This window comes from Palaemon carinicauda, chromosome 10 (assembly GCF_036898095.1).
Source record: "Palaemon carinicauda isolate YSFRI2023 chromosome 10, ASM3689809v2, whole genome shotgun sequence".
NCBI classification, from domain to species: domain Eukaryota; kingdom Metazoa; phylum Arthropoda; class Malacostraca; order Decapoda; family Palaemonidae; genus Palaemon; species Palaemon carinicauda.
In genome coordinates, this window is record NC_090734.1 from 74,815,232 (window position 1) to 74,840,999 (window position 25,768).

At 35.8% G+C, this 25,768-nt stretch overlaps 1 protein-coding gene across 12 annotated transcripts in view; it reads right to left on the minus strand.

Annotated features, from left to right (window-relative positions):
• Nucleotides 1-13,633: 13,633 nt before the first annotated feature.
• Nucleotides 13,634-25,768, minus strand: part of FipoQ (F-box/LRR-repeat protein FipoQ) — a 204,306-nt gene continuing 192,171 nt past the window's right edge. For all 12 annotated transcript variants that reach the window (XM_068381644.1, XM_068381633.1, XM_068381632.1 and 9 more), the window contains 9 exons: nt 22,460-22,659; nt 21,669-21,825; nt 21,217-21,334; nt 20,805-20,965; nt 20,018-20,123; nt 18,351-18,517; nt 15,669-15,871; nt 15,238-15,453; nt 13,634-14,724 (listed from right to left, as the gene is read on the minus strand). In XM_068381644.1, coding sequence (XP_068237745.1) covers nt 14,589-14,724; nt 15,238-15,453; nt 15,669-15,871; nt 18,351-18,517; nt 20,018-20,123; nt 20,805-20,965; nt 21,217-21,334; nt 21,669-21,825; nt 22,460-22,659 — 1,464 coding nt within the window. In that variant the 3' untranslated portion in view covers nt 13,634-14,588. The remainder of the gene's footprint in view (nt 14,725-15,237; nt 15,454-15,668; nt 15,872-18,350; nt 18,518-20,017; nt 20,124-20,804; nt 20,966-21,216; nt 21,335-21,668; nt 21,826-22,459; nt 22,660-25,768) is intronic.

Below are 25,768 nucleotides of genomic sequence, written 5' to 3' on the forward strand. Positions count from 1 at the left end.
TATATATGTATGTATATATAATGAGAGAGAGAGAGAGAGAGAGAGAGAGAGAGAGAGAGAGAGAGAGAGAGAGAGAGAGAGAGAGAGAGAGACCTAATTACGTTAATTTTATGATGAAGTTTAAATAGCTATGGTCTGGAAATATATAAATCTTTTCTCTGATTTGAACAAATTAAAAGAATATTCTCGTTGAAAAAAAATATCACAAACTTTAGAGAGGCTGTGATAGTATCCAGATGTCTGAAGCTCTGTTGCCATTGGTGACAGGACGTGTTCTTGTGTTCGCAGGGGATGATGCCATCAGCCGTGCCCGAGGGGGAAGACTTAACTGTGGGCACGGCCTTAACACTGTTCCAGTGCCCCGTCTGCGGCCGCTGCTTCAACCGTCAGTGGCACCTGAAACGACACATGGCCACCCACATGCCAGTGAAACCCTTCCAGTGCCCATTCTGCCCCCACGCTTCGGGCATCAAGGATAAACTCAAGCAACACATCCGGAAAAACCACCCGACAGAAAGAGTCCCTGCCGACTTTGAGATCAACCCGGCTTCGGCACTTATGTACCAGGACTACTCGCGATAAAATCCACGGGCTTTACACCCATGACTTCATAACTGTTTGATTGGTGTTCAGTATTTTTTATAGTTAAACTGATAGTTACCTCGATTGCCAGGCCAGTTTATGTTTGTTGAAGTATAAAGGGAATTTTATTGGTTCACATATCTCGGTGTTTGTTTATTGCAAAGAAGTTTGAGCAATGAAGTGATTTTTTTGTTCATTTTACATATTGCACTACTAGCACATCCTAATGAATTATGAGAAATAAATTTCCTTGTCCTTTTCAATTTTGAAATCAGTGTTTCTCGAGTGGAATTGTTTGGGAAAATCAATTTAATTCATCTTGGAATTTTGATTTTTAGTATATTAAAATTATTCTTTGTGCGTGTATGTATAATATATATATATATATATATATATATATATATATATATATATATATATATATATATATATATATATATATATATATTCTTTAAACATTGTCGTCTTGTTGCATATTTGTGACGGGATTAATTTGATTTCGTAGAAATAACTGAAAATAAAGATGTGATTCAAATCAGTATTTTGACATTTTCAACCTAAAACTGAATTAAATATTATTATTATTATTATTATTATTATTATTATTATTATTATTATTATTATTATTATTATTATTATTATTATTATTATTACTTGCTAAGCTACACCCCTAGATGGAAAAGCAGGATGCTTTAAGCCCAAGGGCTCCAACAGGGAAAATAGCCTAATGAGGAAAGGAAACAAGAAAATAAATAAATTGCTAGAGAATTAATGAACAATTAAAATTTTCTCAGAACAGTGCCAAAATTAGAAAAGTCTTTCATATATAAACTATAGAAAAAACAAGGGGAAGAGAAATAAGATAGAATAGTGTGCCTGATTGTACCCTCAAGCAAGAGAACTCTACCCAAAGACAGTGGAAGAACATGATACAGAGGTTATGGCATTATCCAAGACTAGAAAACGATGGTTTGACTTTGGAGTGTCCTTCTCCTAGAAGAGCTGATTACCATAGCTAAAGAGCCTCTTCTACACTTACCAAGTGGAAAGTAGCCTCTGAATTATTTTCAGGTGTATGAGGACAGAGGAGAATGTGGAAAGAATAGGCCAGACCAATCAGTGTATTTATAACCAAAGGAAAAATTAACCGTAACAAGAGAGAAATCCAATATAGTACTGTCTGACCAGTCAAAAGGACCCAGTAACTCTCTAGAGCTAGTATCTCAACGGGTGGCTGGTGCCCTGGCCAACCTACTAACTACAACATTAGCATAATACCTTTTTCATATCTTAACTTATTTGTTTTATTGACACCAAGGGTTCTTTGCCTGACTGTCTTTTTGTTAAGGGTATAATAAAGCCAGTCACACCATTTAAGACGAGAAAGGGAGGAAGTAAAGCAGAATATTGGAGATTTAAATATGCCGTAGACCCATACGCTGTTATGAGATCCATTTATTTTGTCTCTCTCTCTCTCTCTGCTCAGGAGGTTCATTTACGGTTAGCGGTTAAAAATACAAAAGATTTTGTAATCCGGTGTCACTCAGTATTGAAAACACTTAATATAATTTCATATATATATATATATATATATATATAAATATAATTTCATATATATATATATATATATATATATATATATATATATATATATATATATATATATAGGCCTATATATATATATATATATATATATATATATATATATATATATATATATATATATATATATATATATAGTTACGATCTTCTAATACTCTAGTGTTTTTAGATAGAGAAACGTAAATATTTTGTTTACCCAAGGTAATTGTTCAAACACCGTTAAAATTAATGTAATTATTTAATGATTAATTTACTATTACCGAAACCCAAATAAACACAGTAAAGATATCACGGGATACTTATAAAATATAGAGAGCATTAACACTTTACACAAAGAAATACATAAGATGACAATAAACTCATTAACGTAAAAAATACTCTAATACCTCGTACTCACTTAATACAGAGTAAACACTTCAAAATGCAAAGTCACGAACATAGAAGATAAAATACAAGAGAATCAATACTTTACCCTTAATAAAACTTTGCCCATCTCGTAATATTAGTAAGTATTAACCACCACTTGTCACTACAATTCCAGGAGACACACTGCTACGTACGAAACTAGGTAACCAAGTAAACTTTGAAAAGGACCAAAACAGAACTTTACATTAGAAAACCAAGGAATATAAATACAAAACATCATACTTTCGGATCCAACCTACTCTGCCATCTATTGGTTGATCCGCTCATCTCAAGCGAAAACAATTACAAATAAATCAAGATATAACAATATATATAGTATGCATATACAGCATATACACACATACACAAACAGGCAAACAGACACACACACACACACACACACACATATATATATATATATATATATATATATATATATATATATATATATATATATATATTGTGTGTGTGTGTGTGTGTGTGTGTGTGTATGTATGTATGTATGTGTGTGTGTTTGAGTGTTTGTGCGTGCGTTTGTAATTTACGTAACTACCATGCACTTTTAAATGCATATACATTTTCGAAATTAAATACAAATCTCGCATGAGAGAGATGTCTTCAGCAGCATAGGATCTTATGCATAAGAATAGTTAGTTTCTAGGAAACGGAAAATGCTGGGCCCAGTGAGTAAGATCCTTTTTTATTTTTCATTTTGAAAACTACCAAGTAAAAAACTTAGTATTATTTCATCTTTTTGTTAGACAAAATTCATAACAATTGTTTTAAATCTTGATGATGGTTGATTATAATGTTTTCAAACTTAGTGCATTTTCTGTGGGGAAGAACCAGTATATTGGAATTAACAGTATGATTGTATATTATTGAGAGGCAGCATATAGTTCTAAAAAATATTCATCTCATTACAGAATAGATTGCATGGAAAAGGAACATTTCTCAGTATGAATTCAGGCAGTTTTTCAGACAAAGCACTGTACATTATTTTTCTAATATTTACTGATTTTCTAATGTCCGTGTATAGTTCAATTATTTGCCAGTAATTTTTATTTGCTATAGGTTACTACAAATGTAGTACTTTTATCTATTGTTTTGGAATGGGAGGTTTTGGTAATATTTGTTTATTAAGGTCAATCAATGCCTTAAAGAAGACCCCTCCTGAAGAAGACTCCTTTCGTGTTCCAGAGGCGCCGATACGAACTGGGTCTTCCTGCGCTCTTTGCCTCGTCCTTCGTCGGGTCTGCTCACCGCCTCCACTCCAGACCAACCCATTCTTCATCTTCTGCAGGAGGAGGAGGAGGAGGTGGCGGGGACGCCCTCACCTGCCGGGTTTGCAATCGGAACTTTAACGGGCGAAACCGACGTCAGGACCTGGAGAGACAACCTGTTGACCCACACCGGGGGAGAAGCCCTTACCAGTGCCCGCACTGTCCGCACCGCACCAACAGGATCGGGCAATCTCAGGACCCACGTCTTTACCGTCCACAGGGGAGTCGTGGCCAGTATGACCAACCGCTCCGATGGTCTGGCCAGTGTTACCAACCCCCATGGTGGCGTCTTTGACATGGAAGACCAGCAGTCTCTTTCTATCATGGACTTTCGGGAGGGCGGTGGGGTCAGCGGCGGCCACTCGGAGGAGGTTTCCAGAGCCAGTGGCCTGTCTGGGGAAGGAGGTGCTAGTGAGACGCGGTCATGACGCCGCATACGTACTTAGAGTTTCTAGAAGGTGCATTGAACTGGTAATATCGTATGGTTTAGTGAACATTGATATATTGGGATTATTAAATGGACGGTGTTATACATATTTATTATTATTATTATTATTATTATTATTATTATTATTATTATTATTATTATTATTATTATTATTATTATGGGGTTACTTATGCAGTTTTCAGATGAATACTTGATCATTGAATTATTTGATTATGAAATAATACGATCAAATTATAGTTCTATATTTTTTAGAAATAAATTTGCATTATTCTATTACCTTTATTGTTACGTTTTTGGGTTTATAGAATTCAAGACAAAGCTATTAATGAGAGGAAATAAGTTTGCTCTCTGACAAATGCCAACTGAGATTCGCCGTTCATTGACCAATAATGAAATTGAAATAAGAAACTATTTGTTCCAAAAAGCTAAGAAAGTTAGTTTATTTTCAGCGATAAGTTTTTTGGTGTTGTTGAAGGAAAGTTAGCATTATTCCTTTGTGCACAATAGCAGATTTAAGTTTTCATTGGCATGTAGTGAAATATGGCGTTTAATTACCGTAGAATCTTGTATAATAATATATGGAAAATCATTCCATTACTGTATTCTCACGGTATTCTATATGGAAGGATTATTATTATTATTATTATTATTATTATTATTATTATTATTATTATTATTATTATTATTATTATTGTTGTTGTTGTTTAGTTAGAAATATCAGTTGCCCTCTAAATCTATAACTATGTAAGTGAAATAATATTTCATTCTGTCATGAGCGGACATTCTCTCTCTCTCTCTCTCTCTCTCTCCTCTCTCTCTCTCTCTCTCCTCTCTCTCTCTCTCTCTCTCTCTCTCTCTCTTTGTTTTTGTTCTTGTAGTGTAGTGGTATCACTCACAATTACTAACGTAGGAATCCGTGAATATCTTCTCCATTTGGGGCGAGGAAAGGAAAATCTTGATCCTATAGTTTGAAGAACCCTACAAGTATTTGATGATGACTTTAATTGGAGTGATTGTTCTTGGTTATTATCAAGGTGTCGTGGTTAGTCGTGTCTTCTATAAGTTAGCTATAAAACTTATAGCCAATCTTCATGTACTCTTCCTTCTTTTGCCTTCTTTCTGTGTTTTCATTTCTTTTAGCCTTGGTATTATCCTGTGCCTCCCTTCTAAATATCCTTCCTCCTTCCAGGCCCGAGGAGGAGGAGGGACTCGACCTCTCCTGCGAGTTGACGAAGGAGGAGGAGGAGGTATAGGAGGCACTGGAGGAAGTCACCTTACTGCAGGTGGAGTGGGTAACGCGGGAGGCATCCAGTGCCCCGTTTGCGGGGTCGCTTCATCTCCGGGGTGAACCGGAAGCAGAATTTGGAGCGGCACATGCTGACCCACTCGGACGAGCGTCCGTTCCGCTGTCCGTACTGCTCGCACGGGTCCAACAGGGTGGACAACCTCAAAACTGCACATCCGGAGAGTCCATTTCGAGCCGAATACGACTTCCGCTGCTTGAGGAATCCCGGCTGTGTGTTTCCCTCCTTTTCGTCGACTCGCTCCTGGAGTCTTCTTCTTCTTCTATTTATTTATTTAACCGTGAATTTGTGTGTGTGGTGTGGAGTCTTGGATTCAGCGGTGATATCGGGGTGCCCATTTAAGGAGGGAGAGTCGGGGGGGGGGGGGCGTTGTTACATTTCGAACTGATTAACTATTTTTCTCTATAATTAATTTTTATTATATTTCTTCTCAAGTTCGTTTTTTTTATTCGTATGATTTAGTTTTTGCTATTTCATTATTTGTTAGTTTTTTAATTCAATTTATATTTGGCATTATGAACCAGCGTATTTAAAAAAAAAAAATAATAAAAACTGCTCTATGGATAATTGATTTATTAAAGTTTCTCTTAACTTTGAAAGAAATTTATTCGTAGAATATTGATTTTTTTAATAATCATTTTATCTAGATTGAGAGTATGGAAGAGGTATATTAGAATACAGAGTAATATATTTGCTTCTAAAACTCTTACCTTTTATATATTTAGGAGAAATTAACTTGAATCGAAGTAAAACATTTTTTGTTCTGATTTGAAAGTGATTATTTTAGTTTATAGACGAAGATTATTTGATGCACCCAAATGTACTTTTGAGATATGAATAGACATTAAATGTTAAGTAATTGTTTAAATCTAAAGTACTCCTATATTTGAAAGACATTAATTTAGACAGAATTTTTTCTCATTTGAGAGAATGTTAATTTCCTTTGAGTTTCATCTTTTCCATAAGAAATGTTTTATTTTCTGAAAGTTTTTTGGGGGGTTGTGGGAGAGTTTTGAAACAATTTAGACGTCCTTCAAAATCGTAATGAGTTTTGAAATAATTTTACTTTTCATCAATGTAAATGTAACTTCCCTTTCTTCTAAGAATTAGTTTTATTCTTTGCTTAATCTTGAAAAATAATTTGATTTCAATTTATTAATTAATTGTTTTTTTTTAGATTGTTTCTCTTATTTTATGGAAATCTCTTGTTTTTTGCAAAGTGTGTTCAGAATAGCTTTACATTTGGAGAAATTGTTTCCATTTAGAAATATTTAGTGGATTACATAATTAGTTTATTCTTAAAACTAATCATTCACAAACTAACGTAATATTACAGCACTTATCTTTCTAATTGAAAATTATCTTTAATTTATTAAGATTATTTCGTAAAGCAATATCGATTTTTTTATTTCATTAACCCCACGCTTATGTTTAGGTTTTTACTTCTCGACTGATTAGAAAGTTTAGAAAGGTCGTCAATAAGTCTTTGGAAAATAAATTACTTATAACCATGCGAGGATGAGATTACCTTGTACCATAAACTTCCTTGTAATATTTTGGTCATTTCTCCAATTTAGAACTGTCAAGAGATTTTTTATGATAAATATGCAAGTTTTCTATTCAAACCTGTCTGCGAAATGTACATTTGCTCATTTACCGTTGGCAATTATACTTGTTGCACATTCACGAGTAAAAGACTGTGCTGTTATTATAAGGCCAGCTAAATATAGAACAAATAAGCTAATGATCTGAATTCAGTTCAGGGAAAAACTAAGTGACGAATTAATATTATTATTTATATAATAATAATAATAATAATAATAATAATAATAATAATAATAATAATTATTATTATTATTATTATTATTATTATTATTATTATTATTATCATCATTATTATTATTATTATTATTACTGTTCCTGTTCTATACTAAAATTTGTAATATATACGCCCACAACTCAAAATATAACAAATGAGAAAGTAATTACTCAAATATTTTGTTTGTATGTGTGTGTGTGTGTGAGAGAGAGAGAGAGAGGAGAGAGAGAGAGAGAGAGAGAGAGAGAGAGAGAGAGAGAGAGAGAGAGAGAGAGAGATTTATCATATAATTATTCTACAGTACTGAAGTTGTCTCAATAATGTCTGTAAACATTTAGTATAATGAATATTTCGAATATAAGAATATGAGAAAAAATAAGTATAATTGTCCTTCAAATTGTCATGTTTAGATGGAAGCTGATTAAAAGCATATAATGATCATATTAATGGACACTGATTTTTACTTTTTCTTTGATATTTTGCGTAGGGGTTTTGCCCATATTTGATCAATAAGAAACCTTTGGCAACTTTCCCCCGAGGGCGTGTCCCATTATTCAACTTCAGATATTACATTATTTCTCTTTTAGTCTTGGTTCCTTCATGCGCTGCTTTTGATAACTCAACCTCTCCAGGGAATATTAATAAGTTGGGTTAACAGTTAGTAAGATGTAAAACAGATGATTGAACTGAGTAAAACATTTACAGGATTCGTCTGTAAATACTGATGTTATTTTTCAATAGAAAAGGGGTATTTTATATATATGTCTTTTATCCTGCTATTTATTTAGCTTACGTGTTTTTCCGAAGCAAAAATGCTGCCTTATGAAAAGATACATTTACTCGGTGCAACTTTGGAAGTTAGTCGCCTTTCATTTGTTCCCTCTTATTGTTTTGGCTCGTGGAAGAAAGTGACACTATTTCGTGCTAAAAGACATCTACACTGTATACAGTACCACTATACCTCTTGAACGTATACGTTGTGGTATAGAATTCATCTTAGTGTTAGATAGACATTGTCATGCATATGTATAAGTGTGTAGGCTACGAATTTTGCCAATAAATGAAAAGGGTGAAAGGATTGCTATTTAGTCATTTGTTTATTTTATTAATTTATCTTAAATTGATGATTCCACAATTTTGTGTTTGTATGCAAGTTGATACTAATATGTATACTTGTCAGCTTATAAATTAAACTAATTTATGATGTACCATTAATTCTCTCTCTCTCTCTCTTCTCTCTCTCTCTCTCTCTCTCTCTCTCTCTCTCTCTCCTCTCTCTCTCTCTCTCTCTCTCTCTTAAGCAGTATTTCCCAAATTAATAAGATCTGTATATGTGATATAAGGCTCGCAGAAGCTTTTTTAAAATAAACGGTATGTTATTTATACTATGATGAACTATCATTAACCTTTAAAACAACCAACTGGAAAAGGGTTCCTTAATGACGAGTGGTTTAATTATTCAAGTGCTAGACGTGAAGTAGTTCTCATATTTCCAGATTCGTGCTTATAGAGTAACATGTATTAGTTAACAATATAGATGATGATGATGATAATGATGTAGGGTCCGAGTACGAAATGTTTATTGATATTTCCTACCTATTTACAAAAAGTAATAAGTGGTCATGTATAAAAAAAAAAATAATGATTTGGCCCTCATTATAAAGAATGAAGAGAGTTTGGCTCCCGTTCCAAATAAGTAAATGAACATTTGTATATTGTATTGTGTGTCCCCATTTAGAATACAAGGTAGTTCTGTTTATGGAGGGTGAGATACGTAACTCATTAAGACAAAAGTAATTGGTCTAATATATAGATAATATCACTATTCTTTTAAATATAAATAATTATTCGTTGGCATAATGACCATAAGCTGCCAATTGAAGGAAATGAATAGTGTATATTGGTAATGAAATCCGTTTTCCATTTAAAAATAGTATTATGAAAGATTTTTATTAGCAAAAAAAAAAAAAAAAAAAAAAAAAATTAAAAAAAATTTAAAAAAATACTGAAAAGATTTTGAAACGAAAACAGAATTTGACTCTGGTTGTTTCCGTATCTTCCAGAATAGAAGTGACGCGACTTCCTGTAGCTTGCAGAATCAGGGCCACTGGACGAGCCCTCCTCCTTACTTCATGGATTCCCAGACCGAAATGGCACTGGGCATCATGGAGAGGCCACCACAGCCGGAGGGGACTGGTGCCATCGGTAACCCGTCCCCGAATAAGAGGAGGCGGCCTCCGACTACCGAGGGCAGCGCCACAGCTTTCGCCCAACTGCCCCGTCCTGTGGGAAAGTGTTCTCGGGAACCAAGAGGCGATACCATCTGGACCGCCATCTGGTCACTCACACGGGAGAGAGGCCGTATCCCTGTCCCCACTGCCACTACAGGGCCAACGTCAGGGAAAACATGATCAGACACGTTCGGGTGCGCCACCCAGAGACTCTGGCCTCTATGTCCTTCTGTAACGCATAGCTGAAGCAGGCCTACACGGGCCGAAATGGAAGAATTGATTTTGGGGAAGGGAGTTGTGGCCCGTCGTGTAATATTTTGATTCACCTTCAAGGTTTTACTGGCGTTGTTGATGACGATTTTGGGTAGATGGAGAAGAAAGATAACGAGAGTTGTGATTTGAATGGACACACCCTTAATAAATATGCGAAGAACACGGATGTCTCCAAGTTAATTTGAAGTTGATTTTTTTTTTCTTTTTTTTTTTTTGATTGAACCAATGATATTTGTATGAAAGCAGTTAGTTTTACAGACCTGATAATTAATTTTACCAAAACGCTAACTAATGCGTAAGGTATACAGTATTTTGAGTAAACTGCTAAAGTATGTACACTTCCACATATGAATTTTTTTTTTTGCCAAACAACAAAACAATAAATGAGTTTTTGTACATTTTGAATTTTATTATCTCGACCTTTATTTTTTTGTTTGGGGTTTTCAAAGTTTCATCCAAAATAACTATAAATTATTAAATCGTATCTATCTATCTATCTATCTATATATATGGTTGTATATATATGTATATATATATATATATATATATATATATATATATATATATATATATATATATATATATATATATGTGTGTGTGTGTGTGTGTGTGTGTGTGTGTGTGTGTGTGTGTGTGTGTGTTTAACAATCTTTTTAAAACTCATAGCTCTCATTCTCTCGACTTTCCCTCTCTTTCTCCTCACTACAAATAACTTCAGCTTCTATATATATATATATATATATATATATATATATATATATATATATATATATATATACATATATATATATATATATATATATATATATATATATATATATATATATATATATATATATATGTGTGTGTGTGTGTGTGTGTGTGTGTGTGTGTGTGTGTGTGTGTGTGTGTTTAACAATCTTTTAAAACTCATAGCTCTCATTCTCTCGACTTTCCCTCTCTTTCTCCTCACTACAAATAACTTCAGCTTCTATATATATATATATATATATATATATATATATATATATATATATATATATATATATATTATACATAAATAAATGTATATATACATATATATATATATATATATTATATAATATATATATATATATATATATATATATTATATTATATATATATATATATACACGCACACACATTTGTGTGCGTCAGTGTATCTATTATTACTGAAATCTTAACAGTTTGATAAACTGCAAAAAGGCTGCTTAGAAAGCAATGGAAAGCAAGTTATTGCTACTAATATTGCAATAATTGACTCAAGATAGCTTTTCGAATCAAATGGTCAAAATAGTGGGACTTTTAACGGAAGTGAAAGAAACTTGTCTCGTTGTGTCTCATAACTCACATACACCAGGAACTTTTAAATATGAATCCCATTCAGTACTATTTGTTTCGTTACCTTTTTGTTATCATATAAACAATAACTCATAAACACGAAGGATTTTGTATCCATATCCCGTGTTGTACAAGTAAGTGAACTGATGTGATTAAAAATTGAAATATTCTTTCCTTGTCAATAGTAAGATGTACAGTAATAAAAACAACATTATTTATATTTAAATTATGTAATATGTAATTTATTTATTATAAGGATACCTGGCGTGACAACAAGAGACTTGGTAAGGTGTGTTAATGATTGCTGCATTAAATGACGTCTATAGCAGTGCTTTAAACCCTCTGTGTACCTCAGGTGTTGTACCTTGGTGTCTCCTCTTGTTCTACAGTCCACCCTCTTCAAACTATTCGTAGTGCAATTGCTGGATTTTTTTCCGGTTGCTCTCTCTCTCTCTCTCTCTCTCTCTCTCTCTCTCTCTCTCTCTCTCTCTCTCTCTCTCTCTCCTCTCTCCTCTCTCTCTCTCTCTCTCTCACTGTGCTCAACGAGGCAGAAAATAGGAACATGAACGGTTATGTATCCTTTGTAGCTAGAGTATCATGGATCAGTATTCAGGCCTGCTATAGTATTACTTCAGTACTTTGGAATATGTGATTTTCTTTCAGAATCGGTTTAATGGTCATAAGATCATCAAACATTGTTAGGTTACGGCAACAAGACATCTGTATCATATATGAAAACATTTTACTATTGATAAAAGGCAAGCTAGTGATTTTGTTGTGATTCTGTGATTTACTGAGCAATTGGTTACATGAATAGGCTGCCCATACGTGATAATTCTGAATATATCGCGGTTTTTAAAAACTAATAGTTATTTATCTTAGTGGTTTAATGGTTCGATTAGTAACCCTCTATACTAACCCTCTAAAAATATTTTTCGACGAAACGACTGAAGAAGGTTTTTAAGTCCCCTTTTGTTATTGTGGTTCTGTGACTGCGAGTGTATTAGACCTAGTAAGTTGATTAGGTTAGTCGCTCTACGCATAAATTTTCCGTATTAAGTACCATGACGCCGTTTTGTCTTTCCAGGATGATGCAAGCTACGGCGTGAGCTCCTGCAACGTCTGCGGGAAGCAATTCCACGGGTGCAACCAGCGCTTCCTCCTGCGGAGACACATTCTGACGCATACTGGCGAGAGGCGGCACTCGTGTCCCTACTGCTCCTACCAGGCCAACCAGGCTGGAAACCTCAACAGACACATCCGCAACATCCATCCCGCCCAGGCAGCTGCAGCCAATTTCGTGGTAAACGAGCTATCCTCCTCCTCCTCCTCCTCTATCCTCGGGCCTGGAAACCTCAACCCCCACCACAACCTCATACGTCCTCTTCCCAGGGGTTCTTCTGGATCCCCTGGAACCATCTTACGGCCTTCGACTTCTGGTTCAGTTTCTCCTAGTCAACAACCTCGCTCCCAAGGCACGTCTTCACGTTCCCTATCCTTATCCATGACGGAGCACATCCCCCGTCTGCAGTTACACCCTCAGACGACCTCCTCCCCCAGCACCACCTCCAGCGTCAGTAGTGCGGCCACTAAAGTGAATGTGGCCAATGGCGAACCAAATTGATCTTCGGGTTCGAATGAAGAGAAGTGGCATGACGCCTTCGGAAGAGCGATGTCTCCATAGGAAAAAGAGAGTTATTTATTTATTCATTTATTTCTTTTTCTGTATGTGAACTTAAGGTAATGTTTTCAGTAGAAAATGCCAAAAGTCTGATGTTTTTTCTTTCATTTCCTTATAGTGATTTTGGTAAGATTCATGTAGGCATTGTAGATGGTGCCTCTCTCTCCTCTCTCTCTCTCTCTCTCTCTCTCTCTCTCTCTCTCTCTCTCTCTCTCTCTCTCTCTCTCTTTTAAAGCCTCAAGAGTGAGTGTATTTGATTAGTGGAGCCTATTACATTATCTGAGACGAACATTGATTTACTGTTTTGGAATTCTTATGTTTTTCTCATTTTTCCACAGATCTTACTCGTTTGGCTCAATTCTTGCTCTTTTATTTCACAATCTTCCCTCGGACCGGATTTCATTGATCAAGTGGTTTCATGTGCCTTTTCTTATACTTATAAATGAGTTAGTGACACAATGTGTCTTTAGTTTATGTTCATTGATTGGTAGGAACTCAAAATATACACAACATTGGTATATAGACCTTTAGAGGCTTCATTTTGAGAACCACTGAAGTCTCAAATAACCCAAAAATAACAATGATGATTAGTTTTATGTATTTGGTCTAAAATTACATCACAGTATCTGACAGTAATTCTTTGGTATGGAAGAAAAACATGAGATTCTTTCCCATTTTATTTACGTATAACAGTTTGGTTTCCAGTAACAATACTGTACAATACTAGAAAGGGTTTTATATGAAAATGGAAACTGAAGAAAACGAAAACAAGGGAAGAACAAATGAATTAGGTTCAGACCATTTATATGATCCATGCCAGATGTACTTATCCATTAGATATGCAATAAAGAGTGAAATAATCTCTTTGAACCGTCTATAAAAATGTAATAGATGCATAATACATCTGTGAAACAGCTGTAGGCTATTTTTTTCAAAGTTTATACTTAATTAAAATATTTATGAATTACAGGAAGCCCAATACATTTTAGATGTTACAAAACTTCATGCATCTTTTATGCTATTAGATATTTACCTATATAAAATCTTAAGGCACTTAGGTTCTTCATGCTTTTGTACGTAATGGCTGGCATATGGGTCAAATTATTGCTTAGAGTTCGTTTTATTTTTTTTTTTTTCATTTTGTCGTTGATTCTATTACTTTTTTATATTATTTTATATAGTAGAGTCGTGAAACGTCTATTACCTTAGAAATATAGATGATTATGTATGTTTGAACAGAAGTCATCCAATCAAGAAATCGAAATTTTCTCGCAAACAGTACGATGACGTCTGCGATATCGTCATGGAATTTCGCGTTTCCAGTGTGGATTCTCGTTTCATAATTATAAATTACGATGTTGTTTCATTTACCTCGGAAGAATGAAAAATTATTTTCGATGATTACTATATAGGCCTATGCTAAGCAAGTTATTTTTGATAAGCGTTTTATATATCTGAAAATCAGATCATTAAGAGAAATTCATCCTCCGACAATGTTTACGTCACCAAGATTTCGCGAGCTTTTATGAAACTTTAATAATATATTCTATGCTTGTCGTATTTGTTGTAGTTCCCGAGGAAGTTTATCACATTTGAAAGGGTACCGAGTGTACGACGCATTAATTGTTGATGAGATCTTTATAATGCGTCAGGAGATAGACGATGGAGACGCTGCAATTGGTGGCTGTTCTGACGACCGTGACTCTGTCTGCTCGACCGAAGTTCGCCCTGACGATTTCATAGTATTTTCCGTCCCTGGAAATAAAGAAGCTTATTGACAATTAGGAAAATAGTCGATATGTTGATAACAGCGGGAACACAAATCAGGTGTGGGAAAATGGATAATTGAAAGGTTAAATATAGTACGATTGGAAGATGTGAGAACAATAAAATTAGGTAAAATTGTAGTAATGTTTAAAATATTTTAACACGTGTTTTACATGAAAAACAAAAATATCATTTAAATATATATATATATTTATATATATATATATATATATATATATATATATATATATATATATATATATATATATATATATATATATATATATATATATATATATATATATATATATATATATATATAAGGGAAAATCGATATTTGTACTGATAGAAATCCTATGTAATGCATGTTTCTCTAAGACATGCTAGACTATGAAATATATGACAAAGTTTAATAGTCTCACATCCCACCAGTCAATTGTTTATGGAGATTAAACATCCCTTCCCACGGGCCTAGAGTAAAGAAAATGAGTTTAAACTTACGCCAGAACTAGGCATTTGAGACGTAGGCATCGGACGCGCATGGTGTCAATGGCCTTCTGACTTTTGTCTGAGTATCTGAGAGACTCTGGATCCCAGGACAATTCCAGTCGTTCGAGATTTTGGCCGTAGCGAGCTATGTTGTCCAATAGACCGTCTACGTGGATTTTACCCATGAGACGGTAGGATAGACCCTCTGATAGACCCATCCTAAGAATCCTGTTAGGAGGAAGAGGAGGGGATGGGGGCGATAAATCAGATGTTCAGATTTGAAGAGTTAGGATAATAGGATCGACTGATATGCAATTCCACCATAATATGGGATTATAGAGAGAGAGAGAGAGAGAGAGAGAGAGAGAGAGAGAGAGAGAGAGAGAGAGAGAGAGAGAGAGAGAGAGAGAGAGAGAGAGAGAGAGAGAGAGAGAGCCACCCACCTGATGTTCTTAAGAGCAGGCATGACGTTAGAGCAGAGAGAATCCGTACACTGTGGGATGCCAGACAGCACCAGTCCTCGAAGATTTTGGCCATAGCGGGCCAAGAATTTGTAGAGGCCTTCCTCGGACAGGTTGTCACAAAGATCGAGGTCAAGGGCGATCAGGCTCTTGAGGTTGCCGCGCTCTGTCCACGCCTTCAGTACCTGAAGGGAAAAAGAGGTCCTGATGTTATTTCCACTTGAAAGTGAATGTTTTATGGCTATGGTTGTGTGGGCTGAGAATGATAATTGTGTGGTCTGATTTAACTACTGTAAATTTTGCAATTGACTAACAATACTTGCACTGACCAAATTTTCATTTTGAGATATGTTGTATAGAAATGCGTAGAATATAGAAATCCCCTTTTGATGGTATTTGTGGACTATGAAAAGCCTTTGATAGTGTGCACCGGCTAATTTTGTGGAAAATCCTGCGTTATTTTGGAATTCCTCTTAAATATGTAAATTTAGTTAAGTCTGTCCATGAGCATAGCAAGTGCAAAGTTCATGTTAATAGAGTCTTATCAAGTGAGTTTCCAGTGAACAGCAGAGTACTCCAAGGGAATGTGTTGTCACCTATGTTGTTTATCCTCTTCATGGACTTTGTAATGTGTAGAACAGTCAGAGATGGTGGAGAAGGATTAGACTGGATTGGTGATAGGAATTTAGCAGATCTAGAGTATGCTGATGATGCTGTCCTTCTTAGCAGAACACCACAGGATTTGCAATGCTTGCTTACCAGAATAAATGAAATATCACACGAGGTTGGGCTGAAGATAAATAGAAGAAAGACAGATGTGATGAGAACGGAGTATGCAATATCATTGGAAGGAGAAAGGATTAATGAGGTAGAATCATTTAAGTATTTAGGAACAATGATCTCCAATATAGGGTCTTTGGAATTTGACTTTAGTGAAAGATTGAAAAAAGCAAATTAGACAATGGCTTGGTTCAGTAAAATTTGGAAATCAAATCACCTAAAATTTCATATAAAAATCAGACTATATATCAGTTTAGTGAGATTGGTTTTACTCTATGGACATGAGTCATGGTATGACAATGAAACAATCTCCAATAGATTTAGTGAATTTGAAAATAAAACCCTCAGAAGGATATTGGGAGTTAAATGGCAGGACAGGATTAGAAATGAAACTATAAGAGAGATTACTCGAGTACCATATGAGGATGAGATCATGATGAGGGGTAGATGGAGATGGTTTGGGCATGCTCTTCGCACTCCCCAAGAGAGATTAGTCCACCAAACGTTTAACTGGGCTCCACAAGGCACTAGAAGAATTGGAAGACCCAGGCCTACATGGCTTAGGACTATAAAGTGTGAAGTAGGAGATGATGAATGAAGTACTGAACTAAAAGCTCAAGACAAAGACGACTGGCGAAATCTAACCGAGGCCCTTTGAGTCAATAGGCGTAGGAGGAGATGATGATGAACAATACTTCTCTTGACTTGCATAACCTTCAGCAGTTAAAGTATGAAAGTGCAATCACTTGTGTTTTTATTTTCTTCATATGCACCCTTGTTTTGGGAAACGTCAAATTATTAGAAAAAATAATATATAGAATTTACTTGATATTCTCGCCATATTTTTATTTTTAAAATGCCATAAAGTACTTTTATGGCTGTAAACCCCATGTCCTGGTCTTTTAGTGACATATACCCACACAGAGAACCGAGGATACAATTTTTGTCTTTTTTTCCGGCATACTACAGGAGTGAAATTGGGATGCCATAGGCTTCTGGAGAGGAACCTCATTTTCCATTTAATGGACATTACAAGAGGTCCCCGTCCCTCAGTTAGGCATTCCTCAGCCTTTAGGTATATCTGCACTAAACTATTGGCACTGCTTAGAGAAGCCTTGTCCATGTAGCACTTGCTACTACTACCGTGGTAGCGGTCCCCAGTAGAGAGACTGACCTGATGTATGTGGTGGCTAAGGCACCATATAGAAGGCCTTTCATCTCCCATGGGGTTTTTAAACCTTATAGGCTTTACCAGACGTTCTCCTGCCTTTTGATATAATACATTGGAATTCCATGGACATTGGCTTATCCTAATGCAACAATATCCAAGTAATACTTTCCTTTATGGAAGTAAAGTATGGAGGTTGAATGTAAATAGAAACGAAAAGGTTAAATTGGTTGCGATAAACAGTCTGTGTAATATATGTGGTGCAATAAGAATTAATTTAGTGAGAACTATGGATATTTGCAGAATTGGCCAAAAGGTTACCACAAATGAAAGGATGGATCAGAGTATTTTGTGGGGATTCAGTCATGTTGTGAGAAAGTATGACAGCAGGGCAGTAAAATGAATACTTAATTCAGAAGTATCAGGAGGCAGGAGAGGAAGTCCTCCAAAAGAGTTGAACAGATTGAGTGATATATAAAAAAAGGCCTTGATATCAATGGTGTGTATGAGTTTATGCAAGGTAGAGTTGAATTGTGCAATGTGAGAAGGTTTGACGCTCTTCTGGTGAAATTTCTATGTAGATGTATGGAAGATTTGCTGTACAGGGATCCATTTGCAATTCAGCTGTTGAAGAATGAGCGTAGTAGAGACTTGAGGTGGGGAAAAGAATTAATGTTGAAATGCGGGAAATTAATTTTAAGCCAGTGAATACTCACAGCGTCTGTGAAGCCGTCGAGCTGTCCAGCGCTCAGCCACCTGATGGCTGGGATACGGGTCAAAAGGTCGATAAGACAGTCTGTTGAGAGGTCAGTTGCTGTCACGTCTAGCTCTACCACGGATGACTTTTCCCATTCAGCAGCCAATACGTTATCGCTCTGAAGACCTGGAGGGTAGATCACGTTAGACTAACAGTCCTTGCAGGTTAAACTGCCTATCTGGTATCTTATAGAGCTTGGTGAGTTAGGTTGTTTAGCATAATTCCAAATCAGAATTAGTCTATGTATTTTGAAAATGTGTAGATTGTATTGCAAAATTATTTTTTAAGTGAAAGAATCTTTTTGATATTAGTTATACCATAAAATGTATACTTTTCCCTCTAGAAATTTGACAAGAAGAAAACACCATATAAATGAGTTAAAAGATGATTAGAATGCATGGAATTTCTCTTTAAAAGTTAGCAAATTGGATTTAAAGAAAGATTTCAGCTTTTCATAATGAATAGTTGTTGTTGTTGATGGGCACCATAGTGAGTATAGGAATGTGATATCTGGTGTTCCACAGGGTAGTGTTCTTGGCCCATCACTTTTCATACTATATACACATGACATATGGTTTAGCCTAGAAAACAAGCTTGTTGCATATGCAGATGATGCTACTCTCAGTGCATCAATTCCATCCCCTGAATGTAGATCTGGGGTTGCTGAATCCCTTAATAGAGATCTAGCTGAAATTAGTGCATGGTGCAAATTATTGGGTATGAAGTTAAATTCTAACAAAACTCAAAGTATGATTGTAAGTAGGTCAAGGACGGTGGCTCCTCAACATCCGGATCTCAGTATTGATAATGTTTCTTTAAATTTGTATGACTCTTTTAAAATTTTAGGTGTGATTCTCGACAGCAAATTTACTTTTGAGAAACACATTAGGTCTGTGTCTTCTTCCATTGCACAAAAAATTGGCTTATTGGGAAAGTCTTACAAGATTTTCGGTGATCAATCTATTCTGAAGAAGTGTTTCAATTCTTTCATTCTACCTTGTTTTGAGTATTGCTCTCCTGTCTGGTCTTCAGCTGCTGATTCTTATCTTAATTTGTTGGCCAGAAACTTACGGTCTATTAAATTTCTTATTCCTGATCTAGATATTAATCTCTGGCACCGTCGTTCAATTAGGTCATTATGCATGTTGCATAAGATTTTTAATAACTCTGACCATCCTTTACATTCAGATCTTCCTGGACAATTCTATCCTGGTCGTAATACTAGGTATGCAGGCCTTCTTCATCATGAGGCTCAATACTACACAGTATTCTAGAAGTTTTATTCCAGCTGTGACCAAGTTGTGGGATGATCTTCCTAATTGGGTAGTTGAATCAGTAGAACTTCAAAAGTTCAAAGTTGCAGCAAATGTTTTTATGTTGAACAGGCTGACATAAGTCCTTTTAAAGTTTATATATGACATATCTGTTTTGACGTTGTTACTGTTTTTAGAATGATATATTGTTAATTTGTTCTCATCATTTATTCATTTCCTTATTTTTCCTCCTTGAGCTATTTTTCACTGGTGGAGCCCTTGGGCTTATAGTATCTTGCTTTTCCAACTATGTTTGTAGCTTGGCTAATAATAATAATAATAATAATAGCACAAAATGACAAAGAACACCTACTGCATTGTTGCATGAGGAGACACTTCAGCTTCTTGCATCTAGTTAACAGAATCTTCAAAGACGTTCCAGTCACCTTAGCACAGAAGTTGACGGCCAGACATTCCAGCTGTGAAAGAAAGATGACGTCAAAGCAAGGGGAGAGTGAAAAGGTGAAGCGACGTAGTGCAGCCACTCATCTTTAACATGCTCCACCCACAAGCATCATGATTGGGCGCTAACTTCGCACAGCTGTTTCATGTAAACATAACAATAACAATATTGAAGAAAAGAACTTTAAAAAGAGTCGGTGTACAAACAATGCTGTTGAAGGAAGGGAAAATATGGAACCGCCCAGCATCATCTAATGTCTAATGTAAACTAGGAACTTTCCTAATCCTGCTTTGCAAACGTCCCTCTAATGGTCTTTGCTCCACTGTGGCTCCCCTGCTCGCAAATACACATTATCTCATTATTCCTCTCTTCTAGCAATGGTTCATGGATGTGCTACATAGACCATCCACGTGGGTCATAATTAAAGTTTCATAATATATTATTGTTATGTTTATATGAATTAGCTGTGACAAAGTGGCAGATAATCATGATGATTGAAAGATAAGGAGTTGCACCCAATTGTTTTTGTTAAAAACTGGTGCAGCTATTCGGTAGAAAGACCATATTTATTTCTAGTCCACGGAATGTAATGTTCTCAGAAATAAGACAAGTTTAATTTCCTGTGCTTCTTATGCTTTCAACACTGGTAGATGAAATTAACCTTTTTATGTTTTTATTTAATCCCTTATTTTCGTACCTGGATGCAATTTGAGCTGAATGCTTCAATGTGAGAATCGTCGACAAAGTTAATGCCATAGAGGTTAACAACCTTCAGGTTAGGCGTGGCTGACTTCAGTTTGTGGATGTTGATGACTTCATAGATTTCCTCTTCTTCTTCGTCCGCTTTCTCGTAGGTGCCTGAGGAGGAGGACAGCAAATGAAAGAGAGAGTCAAATAAATAAATAAAAGTGTAATTTGGGGTCGATTAAAGAAAGTAAACGAAGTCAGAAGGGAAAAGTTTTTTTTATTACTGCAACAATTACTACTGCATCAAAAATGCCTTACTTTTCTAGGGTTACTCCCTTCCTCCCTGTTACACATGCAATTCTATAAAAAAAAGAACGATTAAATAAGATTAAAAAAACAACGGGAAAACAAAACCGACTTGCCAATGATGTGTAAGACTTCTAGACCGTTGATGAAGTTATAAATCTTTCTCATGAAACCTTCCATGAAGATGACGGCCGAAAGACAAATGCACATCGTGCGCAGCTTCGTTGGAAAAGCCTAAGAGGATATAGTGAGGCATATAGGAGTTGGTCTAAACATGGTTTACATATGACTAACCTTTTTTTATATAAATTCAGTTTGTACAACGTATTTTTGGTGTAAGAATAGTTTAAAAAATTACTAAATCAAGGTTATTAGCGTAGGAAAAAATATGAAACAGAAAATTAAGAATATAAAACAAGGGTTGTAATCGATTTAATCAATACGTAAAAAGACGAAAACCATTGTTATTAAGCTCAAGAAGGAGAGAGAGAGAGAGAGAGAGAGAGAGAGAGAGAGAGAGAGAGAGAGAGAGAGAGAGAGAGAGAGAGAGAGTCTCATCCAGTTATACCTGCAGTTCGTTGAAGTCATGCAGTTGCATGGCAGTGGAGAAGTCCAAGAGCATGCTGGTCAAGTTGGGACACTTCTCGGCCAAGTCATGGAGGACTGGGTTGGTAATAAGGTCCATAGGCATCTCGATGTATCTCAGGGACGCTGCGAAGCGAGCACTGAAAGGTAATGGCTGTTATTTTAAACGCTGAGGTTGTTGGGAAAGTTATCATAAGAATCGAATGCCTAGGAATGGTAGAAAAACTAAAACGCTACTGCAATGACAATATATTCATCACATGGAGGTGTTTAACAGTATGTTGAAAGTGGCGCATTCCCATGATTTACAGAAAAGCAGAGTAAACTACGTATATGCTTGAATCGTACTGACTTATGACTACAAAATCTTGTTATTTTGAGAAAAGATATGTATGCATAATTAAATCTGTTCTCCACAAATATTGCAGCTGCAGTTTATGATTCCATTTAATTTTTATTGGTGTTGAACAGCAGATGTATCTTGAATAATATATTTATTGAAGTATTAACAATTTCTTTTGCCGAGGCTCTCTTTGATAAGAAAAAAAGGATTCAATTTCCATTCCCCATATAAAAGTAAAAATCTCCCCTACCAATCCTATGATAGAAATATTACCTAGTAGATTAGTATTACTCTTAGTACTGGCAATTCTGTTTATATATGTAATAAATAATCAAAGCACCAACAACATACAGCATCTTGACACAAAGTCGGCTTTTACAGTACCAGTTTTTATTCATGTAATCACGTTAAACTTGACGTAAAAATCTTACTTGATAAGGTAAAGAAGAGCGTCGATGCTGTTTACATGGAGACCGTTCCATTCTGGGCGAAGAGACACGGCGTCCCAAAGCTTGGTGTCGTAGGCAATAGTTCGCCATTTCTTGCAGACAATGGCGTTGGCGATGATCTCCCTGTGGGGCAGGTAAGAGAAGATCTTCAGGAGGACCTTGTCTGGTAGCTTGTCGATCGTCTGAGAAGAAGAAATTGAAAATTATGTTTTGTTTAAATTCTTTGCGTAGTTTCATTCAAGGGACCGGGAATTTTTCATTCTTCATCTGCATGTCTGACGATCACTGGTTTTGTAATGCCATTTATCCTTAATGATAAACCAAAACAAGGGTATGTTGTACAGAGGAAGAACATATTTTAATGGTGTACGGTAAGGGACCTAGAGTGCATTGTGGGTACCATGCATTCCGCATCTCTACATTCAGCTATCGCCAAAGCATTGTTCTTCTGCTTGATAGGTATTTTTATCATTTATATATCTAATTGCACATATTGTTAATGAAGAATATCTATTGTGTTTTATTTGTATGCAATAATGAATGTATTCATATAAACACAAGGCTAATTAGTAAAGCTGAGCTGTCTACCTCCCCCTCCGCTGAAATTGAACATACTGTTTACACTACCTGTGGGGGGACAAGCTAGTCCAATTTATTACCAGTCTCAAGCCCCGATGCTGCCTGGCTTAGCCAACCGAATATGAAAACTGTGGCAAAAACTAAATAATGAATTTTGAGTCAACACTAGAATGCAATAGGGCTAAGGCATATCCCTCAAGCTACACACTGTAGTATCCCCAGACAATAGTGAGCAATATGCAAATGGTAAAGCAGCAGTCACGATTGCAGCTAAAGAAATTAGTAAGGGACAAGGATTGGAAAAAAAACAGGAAAGATGAGAATGGAAGGGGAAAGGGGTAAGAAAGCTTGGGAAAGGATATAAAGTTTACTACACAACGGAAGATCCAAAGAGAAATGGTGTAGGACTTATTCTCAATCCAGATTTGCAAGAGAATATCACAGGTCCAGCATATCAATGACGAGTATGGCATATCCTCTCGGCATACTCCCCTCAACAAGGGTGTAGTGAAGAGAAAGACGAATTCAGAGAAAAATTAGAATTTATATAAAGAGTGCCAAGAAGTGATCTTTTAAGTGTTATCTGTGGACATTTTCACCCATGTAGGTGAGAGTTCCGATAGCATTGAAGGAATACATGGAGAAAATTTTAGAAGAAGAAACCAGGAAGGTGAAAGATTGTTAGAATTAACAGAAGCTATAAATACACTGTTTCTGAAAAGGATAAGTCATCTGGTACCATTTAAATGTGGACAAAATGAGACTCAAATTGGCCATATTTTGTTTAGAAAGGAAGACAAAATGAGTATTATGGATTGTAAAGGTATTCTAAATGAGACTGTTGTAGTTCAACAAAAACTAGTGGTGGCAGATTTTCGGTTGTAAGCAATAAGGAAAATCCAAGCCCCAGCTAGGAATAGAAGGATCAAAATTTGGAAGCTGAAGGGAGTGAAGTCAAGTAAGTTCATAAGTAAATTGGAAAGAGCCAGAGTAGAGGTATGAAAATTGGACGTCAGAATCGCCTGAAGAGATATGAAATGTAATGAAAGAAATTGTGGTGGTAGTGGCAGCAGATGTGTGTGAAGGAACCAGTGGTAAACAGTTTCAGGAAAAAGAAACATGGTGATGGAATCAAGATGTTCAAACAATTGAGAAGGAAAATAGTATAACCAAAAGAAGGTGGGAAGAAGATAACAACTACCAAAGATAGGAAGAGGAATATAGACGGATAAAGAGAGGAACAAAGAGAAGGGTAGTGATTGTAAAGGGAGAACCCAGGAGAGAGTGGTATGAAATGATGGGAACATCACAGGGAGAAAAGATAATCTACAGAATTGCAGAAGCGAGAAGAAAAGACAGACAGGATGTAGGAGAGGTAGGAATGATTAAAGATGACAATGGAAATGCCTTAGTTGACAAAGTCAGGAGAAGATGAAAATACTATTTTTCATAACTATTAAACGCTAAAGACAAGTGGGAAGGACCGGAAAATGTTCCTCCAGCAGAAGGACCAATAACAAACATCAGAAAAAGTGAAGTCAAGACTTCTATAAAGGAAAGAAAATTTAATAAAGTTGCATGAAAATCCGAGGTAACAATAGCAATGGTTAATGCATAGGGAAATCTAGGCAAAGAGTGGGTGCGCACACTATTGAAAAATATCGGGGATATAAAGAGAATGCCAAGGAACTGGCAAAATAGTTAGATGATTAAATTGTATAAAAAAAATTTATGTTAAACTGTGGTACTATTAGAGGACTAATGCTTTTAGAGCCTGAATTCAAGATACTAGAAAGAGTAGTAGAAAGAAGGTTGAGAGAGTTGATAGATATACATGAGCAGCAGGTTAGGTTTATGAAAGGAAAGAGCTCAGTGGATGTAATCTTTAAAGCAAGACAAGCACCAGAGAAGTTAGTAAGGTTAGGTAGGATGATGTATGATGGAGAAAGGACCACTGTACTGACAAAATATGGGGCGACTGGAACATTCCCTGTGAAAGTTGGCCCCCATCAGGGATCTGTTGACAGTCCATCCCTATTTCTTGTCGTTATAGACACTTTGTCATCAGAATAAAGGAATGACAAAAAACTGAGGGAACTGATGTTTTCAAATGATTTAGTCATTATTATAGCAGACACAGAAATACTGTAAGTAAGATTTTTAGTATGGAAAAGATTTTTAGAAAGGAAATGATTGCAGGTGAACATTGGAGAGACAAACTAATGGTTAGTGGTAGAGAAAGATATGAAGAAGTAAACATTAAAGTCATGTATGGTACTGTGCTAAAACAGAATGATGAGTTTAACTACTTGTGATCAATGCTATCAGAGGAGGGAAGTACTGAGAAAGCAGTGAGACAGAGAGTGATAGAAGCATGGCAAAAGGATGAGAAGTAACTAGAGTTGATTTAGACAATAAAATGCCATTAAGACTCAAATTGAAGGTCTGTAAGACGATTACCAAACCCATACTATTATATGGAGTAGAAACTAGGGCACTAAGGAGGATAGAGGAGGGACTGTTGGAGAGAACCGAGAAAAGGATTGTGAGACGGATTGCAGGAATATCACTACCGGTAAGGAGGGGGAATCAATATATAAGAAGAATATGGTATATGTAATGTAAAAGATAGGCTAGGGAAGCTCGTCTGAGATACTATGGCCATGTGATTAGAAGAGAGGGGAGGGGTGTCAGTGGATCAGATGGATGGAT